Here is an 18,854-nt window from a genome sequence, read left to right as displayed (position 1 = left end):
TTTAAGCAAGTACACTCACCTCATGCAGCTTTTCTTGGTCGTTTACTAGTGAAAGCCACTCCAGTTTTAAATGCAAGTGTCCGCTTGTCGTCTTACTCAAGGGAAACCACTACATGGAGATAACAGAGAGCAACTTGAGAACTGAGAGGCAGAATAGCTTTTGTATATGTGGTGCAGACTCTGAGACTTGCACACAATAGACAACGTGAATTTTACTCTGAGAACCTCAGCTGGCATTTTTGACACTTAGATTGTAGCACGTTCACCTACTTAGGTACAAGGCAGAAGAAAATTAAAATAAGATGCCCATGAACAGGCAAAGCATGTGGATATTTCCAACCAGCAGCAGCACAAGACAGGCACCTGGCATTGTTTGTAGAGCGCTGGGTTGCATGATGAACCACAGTAAGGTCAGATCATTTCCTCCCTCTAGCAAACAGGCTGCTTCACCAAACTTTATCTGCAGCTTTGTACAAAACATTTGGTACACATGGGACAAAATGTATCAATAAGATACCCCACTGCTGGCTCAGCATAACCTCAGGGCTCTCTGGGGTTACCAGCCTGGTCATAAAAATTATTGTAGTGGCTACTTTGGTATTATCTTTTGTGAAAATACCACAGTGCAAGTGTGCAAGGAAGCTTCAAGTACAAAGAAACACTGTAGTAGCAGAGGAGAAGCACAAATGAGTGCATGTAGGCATGCACCACCAGCCACATTTAGAAATAAGCTGAGATCTTTACCTCATCAACAGTTCTGTCATTCATTACATCCACTAGGCTTATCAGCAAGCTGAAAGGCAAAAAGCAAACATTTCAATGTACATTGATGCTTACAACATAAACCACCAAAAAGGCCCAAGTCAAGTCTGTTCCAAATAACAACTCCACATTACCTGTGTACGTGTGTGCAGGAACACACTTATACTCCTGAAGTCTCCCCCTTGAAATATTTCCAAAATTAAAATAAACTTGAAGTAAATCTCAAGTAACTATTACTTCTAATGGCTTCCCAGGATTCCCTGCAGGATGTAACCTTGTCCAACATTAGTTGCACTAGGAACTAATTATGTGGTATTAATATCTGGGCAAAGGGAATCTCTTCCAACAGTATGAAATTTCCAGTATGAGTAATTCAGGTATCCCACAGCAGAGGCTACTGGACCCTGATCAAAGGTCTTGCTAATTTACCTGCCCATAAAGTCATCTTTATCTGGATCTTCATCGTACAAATCCACTTCTAAGTCCTGACCAGGCACTTCATGAACAACAAACTGGAGGAGAAAAAGGTTATTGATTAAAAATAAAAAGCATTCACATACACATATTCAGGCTCAGGCTGTGAACAAGAACATGACACTTGACAACTCTCTAACACATTAAGGACATTCTCTGTTCTTTCTTATGGTTAAATGCATAACAAATACAATTGATTATAGGTGAAAATGCTTCACATTGTTTGCTTGTTTTTGACCTACAAGTTAAACCCCTCAAACTGGTATCGCTAATAAGCAGAGAGGAATTAATACTAGAGCAGCCTGCAGCTGCACAGACTGATGCATTGATTGGTATTTAAAGCAGTGCTTTGCACCTCCTCCAAAAACCCACACATGTAAATCAGATCAACCTGAATGACATTTAAAGTTTACAATGTAAATTTGAACTTGGTTAAGGGACACAAATACTTCAACGAAGAAACAAGGAAGTCCACCTGCCCTGGGCAGTCAGCTAAGAGAAGGTCCTGCAAGCACAGGGATGTAAATGGCTGTGTATCCTACAGATGGAAAGATCAAAAGGCTCAGTACCTCAAATGTCTCATTCCAAATGGGATTAAGATCCCTGGAAATTGTCTTGCTTCGATACTGCACGGTGCCAACGCGGAGGAGAGCGTACGGATCAGACTTCCCCCTGATGGCACCAAGGAAATTGTCTTTCTGGACAAGGTTTTCAGCTTCTAACAGATGAACCCTTATTACTCCCTGGATAAAATAAGATACAGAATTGGTCATGAAAATGCAATCTTTGGATAATTATAATATGCTGCCTCCTAAACTGTTTATTTCAGGCAGCAAGGGTAGTCACCATGACAGTTCTGCAAAGACATGTAGTTTGATGCAGTACATTTCCATTGACAGCTGTAATAAAGCACTTCTTCCACCATTTGCCTAGAGGGAAAAAACAAGCCCCCTTAAAGAGATTTAAAATTCAATCTAGATAACTGTATAGGAAATATTATTTATTTTAAAATCAGAAATATACATATGCACACAGCATTACAGCCACAGTCAAATCAAGTGTAAAGATCAACTCCCACTGACTGAAGGAGGAACTAAGCATTCACTGGCAGGTTCTTATTTTATTGCACAGGAGCCATTCCACTTCAATTTAGTGATGCAAGTTTGCAACAGTGAGCATGCCTTTGTCGCTCATTTATATTTATCCTCATTTGTATTAGGTATTTGGTGGATGAAGGAGATTGAAGACCTGGATATGTTGAGTATTTAGGAAATTCTTTTTGGTAACAATGATATGTGATCATCCAAGTTGCCTATTTAGAACTCCTCACAGCATTAGTAAAAATATCAAATAGCATGACACTCACTGCTTATGTATTTATCCTCTCATCTGCATGTACCACAGATCTGCAGTTACAGACTAAAGGTTTAATTGGTAAATGAGCTCAGAGTACAAACAGACTCCTTATGACTTGTAGAGAGGGTAGGAACTCCCAGTGCCCATGTCTCTCCCTCCCAAATTATTATCCAACACTGCTTTTACATTTCTGAAATACTACCTACTGAAAGCCCACAACTCAGGTTGAAAGAGTTCATGCAGCATCCAAAGACACTAAGCTTGGATGCATCACTCAGGTAGATAAACACTGTCACTGAAAAAACAACTCACCTGGGGGATGGGGAACCTCAAGTGGGCAATGTTCATGTTCTTTTTCAGAGGCACTGTGATTCTGTTGGGTAGAACCAGCCGTGCAGCAATGAAGTCTTGAATTAATGAGTCTGACACTACACTGCAGGTGGGGGGAAAAGGCAACAATCAGTCACAACTCAGGAGGGAAAGTGAGGGACAGCAGAAAAAATGGGCATTGCAAAGTGGCTGGTGTGGCCTAGCTCCCCCCAAAGTATTGTCAAGAATTAGAACAGGACAACGAGGGAAATGGCTGAGTCACCATCTCTGGAAGCATTTAAAATATCTGTAAAAGTGCTTAGGTACATAGTTCACTGATGGGCTTGGCAGTATTAGGTTAATGGTTGGACTTGGTGATCTATAAAGATCTTTTTTCCAAAGTTTATGATTGTATGAAAGAGCTGCAGAGCGGCCATTCATCTCCAATTTAGTGGTGCAAGTTTGCAACAGGAGCATCCCTGTTGCAGGGTGTGAAATTGGCTCATCGTTGTAAATAATAAATGGGAGCACAGGCTGTGTGAAATCTTCATGCACACACCCAAACATGTCAAACTCAAGTGTCTTCTGGGTTTCCTTAGGAATAACACCAGAGATGGACAAGGGGAGAAGGGAATCAGGAGGTTTCAGCATTTCACAGAGCACTCAAGGCCTCGAGCTAGTTTGTTTTTAGACTTAGAAATGGCCACAGCACACACTGCTGCCTACTCTTGGCCACCTGCTGAGACCTTTTCACAAAATTGAAGCAGACACATTAAAAAAAAAAACCAACAACCCAAGCTCATTTCTCAAATGAGGTTCTGGATCTTGGCAGAATTTGCACTAAGAAGATAAATTTCTTTTGAATTAACTGGAGATCACACTGGCTGAAATTGAGGGCACTGTCTTGGAGTTCAAGGAACTTCGCAGCCTAATTGCAACTTGCACATTTTTAGCTTTTCAGTTCAAATCTTTGCTTTACAACTGCTCTTTTTGTACAGCAGGTACAAGAAGTATATGGCTATCAGAGATGTCCAAGTACTCTCCAGGTGATTAATGAGAGGATTTCAACACACCACTACAACCTAGCATAAGCAAAAAACAATATTAAGAGGAAAACCCAGGAGCACCAATTATCTGAAAGATTCATCCTCTTGATAGATCTAATGCTTATAAGGGTATGAGTGTGTACAAAATTGTCCCAATTCACAGAGGAGGCTGGATTCACACATAAAGAACATAAGGAAAGTCTTCTACTCCACATGGTAAACCAGGAACCTTGGTCAGGCTCTTGTCTTTCCTGTAAAAAAAACCCCACAGGAATGTCACAGAATTGTCCCCTCTCCCAAGTCTCAGGGTACACCCAACTAAACACAGCTTGTATGTGAGGACAGATGACTGCATCCAGTTTCTTTGCTATCTTAAGTGAGCCAAATTCATTTGACAGGGAGGGCTCTTGTTCAACCTGTACTTCAGCCCATTCATGGTCAGGCATGTTTTGCTCCCAGCTTTCATTGCATTGCTGAGGAACAAGCAAAGGTTTCTGTGTGCAAATCCCTGTGGGAGAACCAGGCAGTAAAAATTTAGGACACAAAATTTGCACTTAATTATATGAGAGGCTGTAGGCTGGAACACCTACAGGCCTTCTCCCTGCAAGGATTAGGGAAACCAAGTTGGAAAAGAACAGATTAATTCCTCTGATAAAAACTGGAGCTCTCAGGCTAAACTTCAGGGTAAAAGGCCACTCAGGCCTCAAATTAAGAGAGAAAGGAAACTTCATCTCATTCAACATCAAAAGCCTTCAGAGGATCTTTAATGCATAAACCGGCACCTAAAGTGGCCAGACTCTTCCTGAGTCTGCAAACCATGAGCTGCAGGGGAGCAAAGAGGAACAGAAGTGTCTGCATTTGCAGTGAAAGGGACAAAGCAATGGCTGTGTAATGCCATGTATTTTCCTCTTGTGCAGTAGAATTTTCTCCTTACACTAAAGAACAAGGATAAACTGAATCCCAATCTGGTGAAACACTGAAACCCACTAAGATTTTCATCCTTGCTGTGCAAGTTTTATACATGTAATACTAACCCAAGAGGCACTGGAGAAGAGCTACACCAAAAGGGTGAGCAGATTACACAGAAAGAAAACTTTTCTCCTTATAAATCTAGTGCAGTTCTCTTTATCATGGATTGTACTTGAGTTTTTCAGATGGACTGCAACTCTGTGACACCTTGCCTTTTTACACTTCACTGTAAATTTAAAAAAGCAGTCTGCCAGACTAAACCTACTTTATCTACCTTTGCAAATAACTTGCACATGGGAAACAGAAGGGCTTGTTTTTAGTTTATAAGTCGTTGTTGTTTGGGGGATTTACTATTTCTATCCTAAATGTAATAAAGTAATAGAAATAGTTTTGCCAGAATGTAAAAAGAACACTTCTCAAGTTTCGCCACAGCCAGATACAATGGGATGAACATCAGCACAACACCTTGCACACAAAGCTCTCAACAACAGCTCAAGAACTACATTCCAACTTCCAAAAATTTTTCAAAGAATAAAGTAAAGCAAAGTAGACACTCACTTAATTCCTGGGACATCCAGAAGGTTGCTCATGCCTGCCCAGTTGATTTCCAAATGCTACAACAAGATTGGGGACAAAATATTATACAGGTCTATTAACATTTATTTTAAAATAAATGTAGAATTTAAGAGGGAAATGCTTCTAGAACAAAGTCAGGTGTCTAAAGGAAGGAAAACCTGCACCACCAATTGCAGCTGTACATTAGAATCAACAGCTGGTATCAATTCCCTCATCTATTTTATCTGCCATCCTGAATTGAGGGTATCACTGGAACTGAACCTGCAAGAAGGAGGAAAGTCAGCATTCAGCCTTTAGCAATGGCCACTGGCAGATACCCTGGAGTCAAAAAGGAAATTCAGCAACTCTATTCAGACTTTGAAGTTGTTTTCTCATCCTTTCACTTTAGGGGTTGGCCTATGCCCTGAGGTAGAGGGATTTACAAATACCACCGGTTTCAGGAGTCTGTATTCCTATTCGTACAATAAACAAAAAGAGGTTCTTTCATGTGCTAAATTAATGCTGCTACATCTAAACACAAAAACACCTCATTCAAGATCAAAAATGTATGACTTTCATGAACTCAAGCTGAGCATAAACCACAAGCAAAGCTGTGTGCTGTAAGATAACTGCCTCTTACAAGACTAGAAGGTTTTTCATATTTTATTAAACCTCAATTGAGTACAAGGGACATGACCTTAAACAGGCAAGCTTTCAAAAGGCAACTATGAATGGTCTCCAAAATGACTGCATTTAAAATCTGTGAATGGGAAGGTAGAGCAACTAGAAACCTTGCAGAAACAGCTCCTGTGCTGCCACCATAAGACAGTCCTCCAATTCTTAGAGTGAAGGGAGTAACTATTTAGGCACTACTACAAAAGTATAGAGCGAATTAATTCACATCCTCCCAGAATTCAAGAGGGACACTGAACATCTAGGAATTTGTCATTTAAGCACCTGAACTGTGAGGTATTCACAGTTATGCAGTTTGGGTTATCAGTGATAACCTGATATCCTGACTCACCGGTTTCTGCATGAAAAACAAGGTCACTGCTCCAACAAAGGGTGCATCGGTCAGGAGAGGTTCCAGGATCACCCGCAATGTCCCATACAGCTGCAAACAGAACAGGAAAGCTCAGGGTTAAGGTATTCTCATGGTGCACCTTCAAAACTGTAAGCTTTTCAGTGATGGAGATAATTTTAGAAATTCTACTTGAATTTTAATTTTATTTAGAATTTTTTAACAAAAAACTTTTCCCCCCAAACCATTGCTACTGATATCAGGCAATGCTTTCTGTGTTTGTGGAGTCTCTCTGCAATCCTACCATACAATGGAGCCATTTGTCTACTAGCTTTCAACATCCCAAGAACACGTTCTTGATTTAATCTACACCAGCTTATGAACATCATGGTTCTTCTGAAGTTTTCTACCAACACTCAGCTCCTCTGAACTCCAGCGGCAGCTGCTGGCCCACACATACTCAATGCTCCAGCACCAACCCTGTTTAAGAGTCATTCTATGAAGTTTAGAAGTGGCATTTAAGTGCTTTCCATGGAAGGCCTCATTTCTCCAGCCAAGAACAAGGAGATAAAGCCAATCATTCCAAGCCTGACAGCTGCTAGTTTCCCAGCTGTCGTGATCTCCCCACTGGGAGGTGCTACCTCCTGCCCCACACAGCCTTGAACAGACAATGTTAGCACTGCACGCACCTGTACACCTTTCACGCCAAGATTAAATTTCGATATGTCCATGTGAATCTCACAGTCCCCTATGTAACTGAAAGAAAATTCTCACATTATTCCACAGTTTGCAATAGTCCCATGAGAAATTTGGGACTGTACAGAGAATAAATGAAATCAGTTTAAGAATTGACAACATGAACCCAGAGGCAGAGATGGATTTTCAAGTGACTGAAAAAGAGAAGTTGAACAAAGGTCAGATCTTTCAAAAGAACCCTTGCAGCAGCTGGGATATTGATGTACCTGTAAAACATTGAAGCAACATCTGTATTTCCAGGTTACTTTTCCATTCTTAAGATCGGGAGTTGGCCGAAGCAAGCTTGCTCCAAGAAGGGGACCAAGATGCTCACTCAAAGTTCAAGGTCAGAGCCATTGCCCTCTTGCTCCCTTCTCTGCCAAAAGCCTGATCCCACCCCACAACCTGGTGACTCAGCCCCCAGGCTGGTGCAGAGCCATCCTGCCATTACTTACGGGGTTCCCACCTTGCCCACATCCAAAAAGCCCATAGATCACCCATGCCCACAACCCAAAAACCCACTTGAAGGACAAATTTATCACTAAAAATAACCTGGTTTCCTTGAGGCTGAATTCAAAGACAACTACTTAGATCAGATTTTGGTCAGTTGCCATGGAGAACATCAGGCTTTAAATAAAGCAAATGCTGAATGTGGTACTTTGGCAATTTGGAAAGCACCTTAGACTTTTATTAAAGTACAAATATCACCTTATGCAGAAACCAATAGCCACACCCCAGGGAGCAGAACCTCGCAGATCTGCTGATGCCTCTGGCAGAAAACAATTGAAGGGAGCTACCAAGTTCCCTTTCAGCCCCCTGAGAAGTAGCTCTGGCTGCAGACACACAAACACCCTGCAGGTAAAGCAGGGTGTAAAGGTACTGCACAGTGAATGTGCTGTGCTTGCAGCCTGCATGCATAACTTCACTCCACAATCAAAGGAAAAGGGCAGGAGTTCTGCTCCGATCACATGTATATGGGCAAATACTGCTGCAGTTGCCACAAATTCAAACTGTAATTTGCATATAGACAGCTTCCCTCCCACCCCAAAAAACTTGCCAAGACTTCGCAACCCTGTGAATTTGCCTCCACTTTTGCAAGCAAAGTTCTTTTTATATTTGTTTACAGGTAGTCACCTAGCAGAATTTCAGGAGCTCATAACACATAGAATAAAGCCTTAAACGTTAGAGCATTCTCATTTCTCATTTCCAACCTCATAAACCATGCTGAAATTAACACAATCTTTCTTAAAAGCTAGTGACATAATTAAATTTATTTTATGTTTGTTAACTTCTACAATTTTGACATTATCTTACAGGTCATTACACAGTGTGCTAATAGAGCATTGTTACAATAAAATTCTAAATGAGGAGCCAAAATTAGTTCCTTAATTTGCAGTAATTAATCCAAGAGGATTTAATTCAGCTTTTGCAAGTGTTTAACACAACACAAGCAAGAGCTGTGGTGTTTTGCAGCCTTTCTACCTTGCCACACAGTAAAAAACTTTTCCCACTCAGTTCTAGATGTCTCTTTTCTCCAGTAAAGATGTCAAAGAGGTCTTATCAGAGCCTGAGCCCTAAACTAGCCTTATGTCTGCCTCATACAGGTATCACCCCCTGCCAGGGTGCTTGGTAGGAAGGATGAACTCTTTGTTCATTAGTTTATTCCTCATTTCCAGTTCCAGCTGCTTGTGCTTCATCTGCTCCCCTGTGTAGCATAACCTTTCTGTGCTCTCTGCTTTCCTGCCTGGAGTACACCTGAGCCAAACTCAAGCCTTGACACTTAAAAGGCTGAGCCCCTCCACCCTACACAGGACTGTGCTCTACCCACCTGAGGAGGGTGGAAGAATCACCTGTTTCTCTCCTGCATCACCTGTTGCACAAGGTGATGCAGATATGCCTGTGCTGTGGATGAGAACCTTTTTCAAGGGCAAGTATCTATGTCTCTTCTGTACTTGGCTGGAAAAGTACACTGGGCCCAGTGTTTGTGATGCAAAGGCAATCCATTGGCTGAAGGCAGGGCTGCTACCAGAGTTGGCAAGTTTAACTAACCCTGATGTCTGCACCTCCCTTCAGAAAAAGCCCGGCCAATTTCCTGCCTGTAAAGTAACTGCCCAGGGGCCCCATCTTCTCATGGCACCAATGCTGAAAGCCCCCTTTGGCCCAGCCTCCTCAAGGACAAAGCCCATACAAATAAGGGACCTCTAAGTGCTATTTTTCACACGTCCCAAAGCAAAGGATGCAACTTGTGATACCACAAACTTAACACAGAGGAAAGGAAGCTCCTCTTTACATAGCCCATAGAACTGAACCACAGCACTCAGTATTACATCATGCTGGTGAGATCAGGAGCACAAGGTGAAACAAAGCCCTCCATGGATCACACATCTATGAGTGGCTAATAAACTACCCAAATGGTTCCATACAGACTACAAAGGAAGGGTAAGAAGGAAAGGTTTTTTCTACTCCTACCCTCTTCCTGTATTTTCTCCATGTCAAATCAAAGACTGGGCTTCAACAACTAGTTGCCTTCTTGATAAAACTGGAGGGAAAAAAATCTGTCTGCCTGTACTATTGAGAGACTGAAAGCAAGATGCATTACAGAGCACAGAAACCTAACCCAAGAGTCACTGTGGTGCCAGCACTGCACACTGCAACCTACAGGCACCCCCAGCACTTCACTCTCTTCTCCAGTGCTGTGATGCCAGCACACAGCCCTGTAAACAGATCAGTCATTTAAACCTCAACAGCGGAGTGACCAAGAGGCAGAGTGAAGGACAGCTTCACACTGGGGTAACTCAACTCCATCTCCTCTAAGTAGCAAAAAAACCTGTTCTATTGGCAATCCAGAAAAAGGCAGGTACATAATAGCACCAGTCACAGATTTGCCTCTCCCTGTTCCTGATAGCAACACACAATCTCCTGCAGACACTGAAGGATGCACAATACACCTTAGTTGCAGACATTGATGTTAACATATGAACACAAGTGAAGCTGAGGCCTTAATGCAGCCCTAGAGAAGAGACCCCCACCAGAGAGGCAAGGCAAATCCACACTCCTGCGTGAATACAGAAAATACTGGGGTTATCAGATGGCACCAGCTCGGGTTGGGTTATCAGCATCAGCATGAGGAACGGAAGTGCTTGGCCAGTTTGGAGATGTTGATGGGTCTGCCAGAGGGACTGGAATGCAGAGGTGGGGGAATCCCTCTGCAAAGGTTTGTCAAAAGACAGTGAAAATGAGCATGTGGGTGAAGCAGTTCAGCAGAGAACAGCAGCAACCTTCTGAAGGCTTAAAAGGCATCAGATCTCTCAATCTCAACATGGAAAGCATGAATGATTTGCCAAAGGCCCTAACACTGACCTGGGTATTACAACAACAGCACTGAAACATCTGGCTGAAAATCAAGCATGTGAATTTACAGGGAATTGATGATGCTCTGCCAGGGCTGGGGATGCTGCCATGCCACTGCCATGGTGAGCAGCCAGCACAGTTCTGAGGAGCTCTGTGCTGCTGCCAAGACAGTCCATAATTTCACAGCTTTTTCCTGGCCAATTGAAAAGCCTACCATGAAAAGCCAATTGATATTAGGCAGCTCAGTCACCCACTAAACTTACAGAGCTACAGCAGCACGCAAGTGGTAATTTCCCCAGCTATTCCCTTCTCCAGGGCTAAACCATGAGAGAGTTTAGCTCTGCAATGGCTCTGATGTTAACAAAACACACAAGTTCATTCAAAACACCCTGGGAGGTATTAAATGTTTTATCCAATGTTGTTGTTGTTGTTAATAGAGCTAGAGGCAGTATTCTGCTCAGAGAATAGCTATAATCTAAAAAGCAAATGTGTTGGATGGCACATAGAACAAATGACTAAAACAGAGGATTAATCTAGAGGAAGGAATTAAAAAATAAATAGTGCAAGTAGTTCTGGAAGAACTGGAGAGGTTGGACTAATGAGAAACCACAATGGGCAAGAGAGACTGAGCATCTCCAGACCTGAGAGCTTTCCTGAGAAGAGGAAACACAGTTTGAAAACTTGGGTTCTCACTGCCATCAATGGCAAAGCCAAGGGACACATTCTTATATCCACGGCAGCCCTGATGGGCCAGAGAAGGTAACACTTAGAGCTCTGCAGGTAATTTCTGGTCTATGGGCTGATGCACATTTCACTTCTATAACCACTGAGGACATCCAGCTGGGAACAGATTATCTCACATCATTCTAGGCTAATCTTAGTACACCATGCCCAGTCCACCATGACACATATGCAGGCAGTAAGTTAAGAACCACCAACATAATCAGTGATGCAATGTTACCAGATCTGCAGGTCCAGGGTAACTTGTCTTCTATCAATTTCTTTGGTGTAGGCTTTTATTCCATTAATTCTAGGGCACTGAAATAGAGACAAACAAGATACAACATAATCAACATCTATCAAGCTAAGCACAAGTGAAAAGTCCCACTCACTTTGATGAATTTGAGTACAGAAGCATTAATTAAATACTTTGCAAAACTGCATGTAAAATATTAACATACCACACCAGTTTTTTTTTCTTTAAAGACAGAATGGCCTTGACAGTCCTCAAACACAGGGCTAGTTGCAAGTAGCCCTAGGCCATCCTGCAAGCCTTAGAGAGCAATGAAAACTTCTGTAGCAAGGTTACAACAGAAATAAATATGGATATTATGGATATGATCCTTTTTTTCTATCTCCAGTCACAGGATGCTGACAGCAAGTGGGAAGAGATGCATGTCTTTCCTGTATGATCCTTTCCTCATGGTGAAATTGCTCAAGTCAACATGAGGAGGGAGCAAAGTTATTACAGAGTTGAACATCTCACTCCCCTTGCACCTGAACTTTTCAGAAAAGAGTGAACCACAAGAGTTACAAAAGACTCCCACTACCTTCTCGCCAAAGTGGATCTTGGTAAAGGTGCATGTTTTCAGATGTACACTCTTTGCTCTGATTTTTGGTTCAAGAACTTCTTTAAATGTTTTTTCCATGATTGTTCCAAAGTACGGCCAAGCCTGTACAAGGACCTAAAGAAGGGCGAAAGCAGGAACACACTGAAGATTCTTTGAGTTAAGACACCTTTTGCTGAGAAACAGACACACCCATTACAGAACCCTGGCTATTAATATCTGTCCTTTTAATATACCAAGTCAACTTTGTGCACTTAAGTCATCCCTATGGAAGGATCCATCTCTGCTCCTCAGAAATGGAATTTGTTTCAGGAACTGAAGGGTGAGTTTTCAGTACCATGGAGGCTGCTTTTAACCACAGGAGCCAACGAAGCCCATGGTTAAATTTCTTAAGTACAATAATCCCTAATTACTCTAAAGTGTCACAATGTTCCCTGGAGTTAGGTTTATTTAGAGGATTGAGATGAGCTTTTATGTAAAAAAGAAAATTTGCTAAAAAACACCAAAAAAGAAGATAGTCACTGGATGCTAATTTGCAAGTTCAGCTGTTTTGCTTTGAGAGGTTGACCACACATGCTGATGGAAGCATTTGCCTCAGTGCTCTCTGGGAACCTTTCTGGTAAGAGGAGATACCACTTAGTTTGTTAAAATAATAACAATAACATACACATGTATGTATCCATACGTACAGACAAACACTCACTTTTTCTTTTTAGTCTCAGAATGTAGTGTTGAATTTATCAAACTTGTATGAACCAGGATCACACTGGCTCTTGACCTCAGTGGCAACCCCACACTCAAGTGATTCCATACTTCACTACAGACCCCGATACAATTGAATTACACTAATTTAGTAGTAATTTGATAACTTTCTCAGACTTGTCCCACAGAGTTTGGATGGGAGCAGGTGGCCTCAACAACTGGAGTTCAGAGCTCCTCACCTTGTTCAGCCACTCCACTCGTTCAACATCAGGGAAGTGAACCTGGATGCAAAGAAAAATAAAAGTGAGTGCCACGTGCCATCTGTTTGAGCACACTGCAGCACATGCAAAAGATAGCATGGAGTGCAGAACAATTGTTAGAGTAAGCTGAGATCCCTCTGCCTTCATACATACATCCTTTGTAATTTACTACCTCCTTGAAAAATTGTAAAATGCAAAGAAGCCAGTAAAGAATAGTAAAAGGCAAAGGAACCCACGTGCACTGATGTATCAGGATGCCTCTGGGCACATTTACATGATTAAAGCAAGTGTCACTTCCTGTTCATGATGTAAAGCAGCATTAGATTTCTCATCCTTCTCTTTGTCATGCCTTGGGAAGCCACGAGAACCTACTTCCCTTTAAGACCATGAGCTGTGCAGGACCTGTTTCCTGTACTCGCTCTCCTCAACCAGGACACCACACTTTGGAAAATAAGAACCTGTTTGGGAAACGCAATGTATGGTTGTGGCAGCGTTTCTCCACTAATACCAACATGGTGCCAATGGCTTCAGGGAAAAGAAGCCCTGTAAGAGTTCAAGTCTGTTAGCATACACTATCAGGTGTAACAGTCCAGTGTTTTCACTTCTCAGAGCTTTTTAAGATGGTAAGGAGAAATTAAAATGAAATAGTCACTTATAAATCATGTTTTCAAGTTGGACACACCAAATGCCAACAAGCAGTGTATATGTCCATTACAAAACCTCACAAGTTCCCTGAAGTGATGACTTTCTTAATCACCATCAGGACAACTGGGCATAAGACCACTCTCAAGTAACTGATCCTCAGACCCCTGCAGGAAGCTGCTGAGTGAAGAGTTACAATCACCTTACTACAGTCACACGTTAAAGCCTATGGATGTGGTATTTGCAGCTGTTACAAGCTGGTAGCAGGTTACTGCAGAAGGCAAGGACACTGCAGCAGCTTCTCAGAATAGACATCAGAGCACCTGAATACAAAGGGAATCTGATTATCATCTAGCCTGATAACAGTAATTGGGTAGGACAATACTTCCTCTTACAAGAGCCATGAATTACACTTTTCAGGCAAAGCCTTACTGTTCATCAGCTTTCAGAGAGGTGCTCAGAGATGTTTGGATGGAATGGACAGTAGCTTGTCTTTTAGTACAGCTTCATATATGATTGAAGAGCCCATTTTCCTTGCTCAAATAATGTTTCAAATAATCTCATTAAAAAACCCCAAAGTAATATTACCATATTCTTTATAAGAAATTTCTTTAGATGCTCTAAATAGCAACTTTTCCATGAAATAATACAACAGAAGTTCACTGAAATGTCAGCCTGCACAGGTCTATTTGCATGATGAAGCAAGAACTCAGCACCAGAAGGGACAACCAACACAGACAAACTGCTACTGACATTTTACAGTGAGGCAGATTATGCGAATCAGGGGACCTCCACTTCACCTGCCAGCCTTTCATCTTCCACCTAAAGGTTCTCCATCAGGGCACATAAATCCTGGGTTCTCAGCTCCCATGTAATTGCCAAGCACCAACATCCTGTAGCACTTGGGCCACAGCTTGGGATCAGATGTAAGAAGGATAGAGCAGAGATGGAACAGCATGGCAAGCTTGTTCTTCAAAACACCTTACAGACAGGAGAGGGATGTGACCCAAAAGAAAGGACAGGACAACAGTTAGGCTACCCCTTCCCAGTGAGAAAGTCACAGCTCATATGTGCAGGGGAGAAATGTGGGGCATTATAAACCATTACAGTTGTCTGGGATTATTCACTAGAGGCAAGGCTCCTATACACTTGAAACAGCACAAAGGGGCATCAGGAAAGTGGCAAAAACCACGAGAATGAGGCTGTAGGTAGACCCACCTTAAGAAAAAGTAAAATTGAATTTGTTATTTGTGCCACACATACCCGAACCACTGGCAGCCCACAGCAAACCTCCAAAGCAACTGCAATGAATCACACTGCTCTGTGTCACACCTCAGATGCTGTGATAGCAGACATTTATACACAAATGTACAGATACATTTCCACCCCACCTGACGCCCTCTCATTCGGGTGTCTGCAACCCAGGTCCCACCCAGGCACTTGGTGCCTCAGTTTCCTCTGACAGACGGAAGGAATGGCACTGCTGGAGCTCAAAGGCTGCAACCAAACACAGCAGGTGCTCCTGAGCTGACACAAAATGGGCTCTTCTTGCAGAGAACACCACAGAAACTGGCTGATTACATGACTGGTGAAAACCAGCTTTCTGCCCTTTATGACAGGCCGCCAAATTTCAGTGGGTTCTCAATACCAAAGTTCAGCTCCACTCAGTGGTATTGAACTAAATGAGCAGTTCTGTGAGGAAGCAGAGCTCGGTATCCAGGTGTTGCAACTGCATTATCCACTGTGTAGTAAGACACAAGCTCTGAGCAAGTCCTTTCCTACCCATGGGGCATCCCCATAACATATGCTAGCTAGCATGTCACATGGCTAGTTCAGCTCAGTGACACCACCAAGCTCTCTTCTTGACCCAACCATTTACTCCAAGAATTTAATGTATCACCATCTGCAGTTCCATACTTCTGAACCATGTGCTCTGGATTTCAGACTCACTTCTTGCCCTTGTTACTGGTGACAGCCCTGCCAGCAAGGTCTTGCCCAAGTTTGTCATCAGTACAACACAGGTAGGAGGAGCCCAAAACACTTCCTACTAATCCCACAACCAGACATCAAGAGCTGCCAAAATTAATACTAACACAGAGTAAGATCTAATCCTGTAGCCTTGGGCAAATCCCACTATCAGAATCAATTTTACCCATCTACAAAAGCAGGCATACTTCTTGCCAAAGTTTAAGGAATGCAGTAAAAATTACTTAGCATTTGAAAAGAGCTTTGAAGATCAAAAACACTAGGTAAGGGGCAATTACTAGCAAGTAAAGAAAATGTGTAAATTCTGCATGACTCCACCTTGCCCTGGAGCAAGCCACAGCAAGGATCACAGCAACAACAGAACCCATGTTAGACACAACAGCACCATTCTGTTCAAATACAACACAGCAATCTATCCATCAGGGTTTGGTTTGGTTTTTTGCTTGTTTGTTTGGTTATTTTGGGTTTTGTTGGGGATTTTGGCATTTCGTTTGTTTCTTTTTACAATAAGCCAGGATTTTTAGCTATTCATACAACAGGGAAAAAAAGAAGCATAAACAAGGCTTTTACATGAACAAGGAGTTAAAAGGCAACATTTTAAAAGGACAGTTCTGTACCCAGTAGTATTTTGCCTGGTAAAAGGAATTTAACATCAGGAAGAAACACAGCATACTTGGATTCTGCCATGTGCAGCCAGATAATCAGTGGCAAAAGCAACACAGAGCAGTCACCACAACCCCAGGAGCTGGAATGAAGGTGGAAGCCTGGCTACCTCTGCCCTGAGCACTGCCAGTTTGTACAGAAGTCATGCTAAAGGCTGAAAAGGCTGAAGTCAGAAGGTCTCAACTCTCCAAGCCATGGATCTGACTGTGCCTGCCATGAGCAGCTTTCCAGCCTGGTTTCCTGAGGAAGCACAGCCTGCCCACATACACTGTCTAGCACAGGAATGTGTCTATTCCAAACTCACTGGCTGGTTTCAGCCAAGAAACTGGTGCTTCAAAACAATCCTGCAAATACCCCAAAACAGATGGTTGAGTAGATTAGGGAAGCCCTCCCAGCATCCCCCCTAAAGGAAAGGCTGCATTCTGTATATCTCCTAACAACTGATACCAGGACTGAACAGAACTCGAGCCAATTTAAAGAAGCCACTTCCTAGGGAGAACAATTTTTAACCAACAGTAAAATCAATGATTGCTCTTAACTCTTCACTGCATGGATCCCCCTCATTTTATTACAGACCACATGAAGAGACAAAGCTTTATGAATCCCAAGACACTGCCATCATTTCACACCTTCAGAACCTTTCCTAAGATTACAACACTGCAAATGCAAGCCATGCTCCCCTTGAACTGTATTGCTACTGCCACCTCTGTGTGACAGGAGAGAAGAACTCAGCAGATAGCTTTAGAGCTCCCAACTGAAGGTCCATGAACACTGAAAGGCAAAAACAAAAGATAAAAAAGACAACACCACAGAGAATAAACTGAATAGATATCAGGTGAGAATCAGCCTCCAAGATGGGCACATGGAAGAAGTAGATCCAATAGGGGATGGGGATGGAAGGAAAATTAAAACTGGGGAGTTAAAAAGCATCAAGGACAAGAGTAGTGTGGAAGCAAACACCCAACTGATGAATAAAAATTACCAACACACAAAAGGAAAGAAAGAGGCAATATAGATAAAACTAAAAGTACACTGTGCAGCCCCTTTATCATTAGGTCCTACATCCTGCCTTCCAGGAGTAAGGGCCAAGAATTCACAAGTCACAAATCAGACCTCTGGAAAGAGTCTGACTCTACCATCTCTATGGGCACATGCTGGGCAGTGGGAGATAGAAATGAGATACCCTCTGAACCTTCCCTTCTCCTGAAGGAGGCTGAACAGCCCCAGCACTGTCAGACCCCAGGTGCTCCAGCCCCTGACCATCTCAGTGGCCTCTGCTGCAGTCTCCCCATTTGCCCAAACCTCTCCTGGGTTGGGGCACAGAGGGCTCTCTGTGCAGCCTTGTGAAGGCCCAGTACAGGGCAATCAATGATGGACCACCTGCCCCTACACTAATGAAGCCTGAAACCTTCAGCCACAAAACCTAATGAAACTTTTTGCGTTTGTGTGCACTGCGGGGGCAAGCCTGATTTTTCAACAGTGACTAAGAGGCTCAATTTCTGGTTACAATGATTCAGGGCACTTGAGGATAAAACACAACACTGCTCTCACAGCATCAGGGCAAGAGCTGACACCACCACATTCATTAATGCCCTGAATTGGGGTTTTTTTTATGCTCTGTCAATACAAACAAGCAGAAACCTCATTCAGAGACAGACTTCTGTGCCTGGCGGGAGGGAACATGTGCAGGGAGCTGCATCAGCCCTGGCAGGAGACCCTGGCCTCGCTCCTCAGAACTGCCAGCTGCCTTCATTTCCCACAGAATTAAGGAGAGCCAAGTACTGTAGGCTATATAAAAGTTTCCCGACTGTAAATGCCTCCATGCAACACTCTTTATGAGAAAAGCATTTCCCTACCAGTCCCTGACAGATTTTTAAATGGTAAGTAAATGATGATAAAAGAAAAAAATATCAAAACACCTCATCATCCTTTCCATTAGCCAACCACAGCTGTCCAATAAATAACCCAAGACACAGAATAAAATGGCAGGCAGAGATTCTAGTTTCTTCACTTTAAAACGTAGAGTGACTAGAAACAAATGTGAACAACAAACAGGGGCTGGTCTTCTGTACCGTCCAGAGATTAAATATTTGGGTTTTTAGCAGGATGAGAATATAACGGGTTTATATATTTTTGTTTGTTATCAAATGACACTAAAGGGGAGAAAATCTGCCGCATGAGAAAGTCTAAAATAAGTATCTTCAACAGCAAAATACCTGCAATGCAACAACATGTATTTGAAATGAGGTGTCTCTGGCAATATATCAGTCTGTTTTACATACCCACTTACAGCACATCTCCTGGGCTAAAACAACTCCTAGTTTAATCCTCGCTTTCCTGAGCAAGACTTCAAAATCAAAGACGCTACTGCTCGGCCCAAGGCATCATCGCCACCCCTTCGGCTGCTCGCTCCGGGACACCGCGCTCTCGGTGCGGCTCCCGCCGCCCGGAGCCG

At 42.7% G+C, this 18,854-nt stretch overlaps 1 protein-coding gene across 1 annotated transcript in view; it reads right to left on the bottom strand.

The window, feature by feature from the left end:
• The window catches only part of ESYT3 (extended synaptotagmin 3), a 30,542-nt gene that overhangs the window by 11,326 nt on the left and 362 nt on the right, over window positions 1–18,854 (bottom strand). The window contains exons 2-12 of the mRNA XM_005415749.2: window positions 13,088–13,129; window positions 12,129–12,263; window positions 11,540–11,616; window positions 7,182–7,248; window positions 6,496–6,585; window positions 5,475–5,530; window positions 2,905–3,025; window positions 1,806–1,979; window positions 1,192–1,274; window positions 745–793; window positions 20–109 (exon numbers count right to left, since the gene is read on the bottom strand). Of these exons, the coding sequence (XP_005415806.2) occupies window positions 20–109; window positions 745–793; window positions 1,192–1,274; window positions 1,806–1,979; window positions 2,905–3,025; window positions 5,475–5,530; window positions 6,496–6,585; window positions 7,182–7,248; window positions 11,540–11,616; window positions 12,129–12,263; window positions 13,088–13,129 (984 nt within the window). The remainder of the gene's footprint in view (window positions 1–19; window positions 110–744; window positions 794–1,191; window positions 1,275–1,805; window positions 1,980–2,904; window positions 3,026–5,474; window positions 5,531–6,495; window positions 6,586–7,181; window positions 7,249–11,539; window positions 11,617–12,128; window positions 12,264–13,087; window positions 13,130–18,854) is intronic.

The sequence above is a fragment of the Geospiza fortis genome, unplaced genomic scaffold (assembly GCF_000277835.1).
Source record: "Geospiza fortis unplaced genomic scaffold, GeoFor_1.0 scaffold112, whole genome shotgun sequence".
In the NCBI taxonomy this organism is placed as follows: domain Eukaryota; kingdom Metazoa; phylum Chordata; class Aves; order Passeriformes; family Thraupidae; genus Geospiza; species Geospiza fortis.
This window is presented reverse-complemented; position numbering and strand designations above follow the sequence as displayed.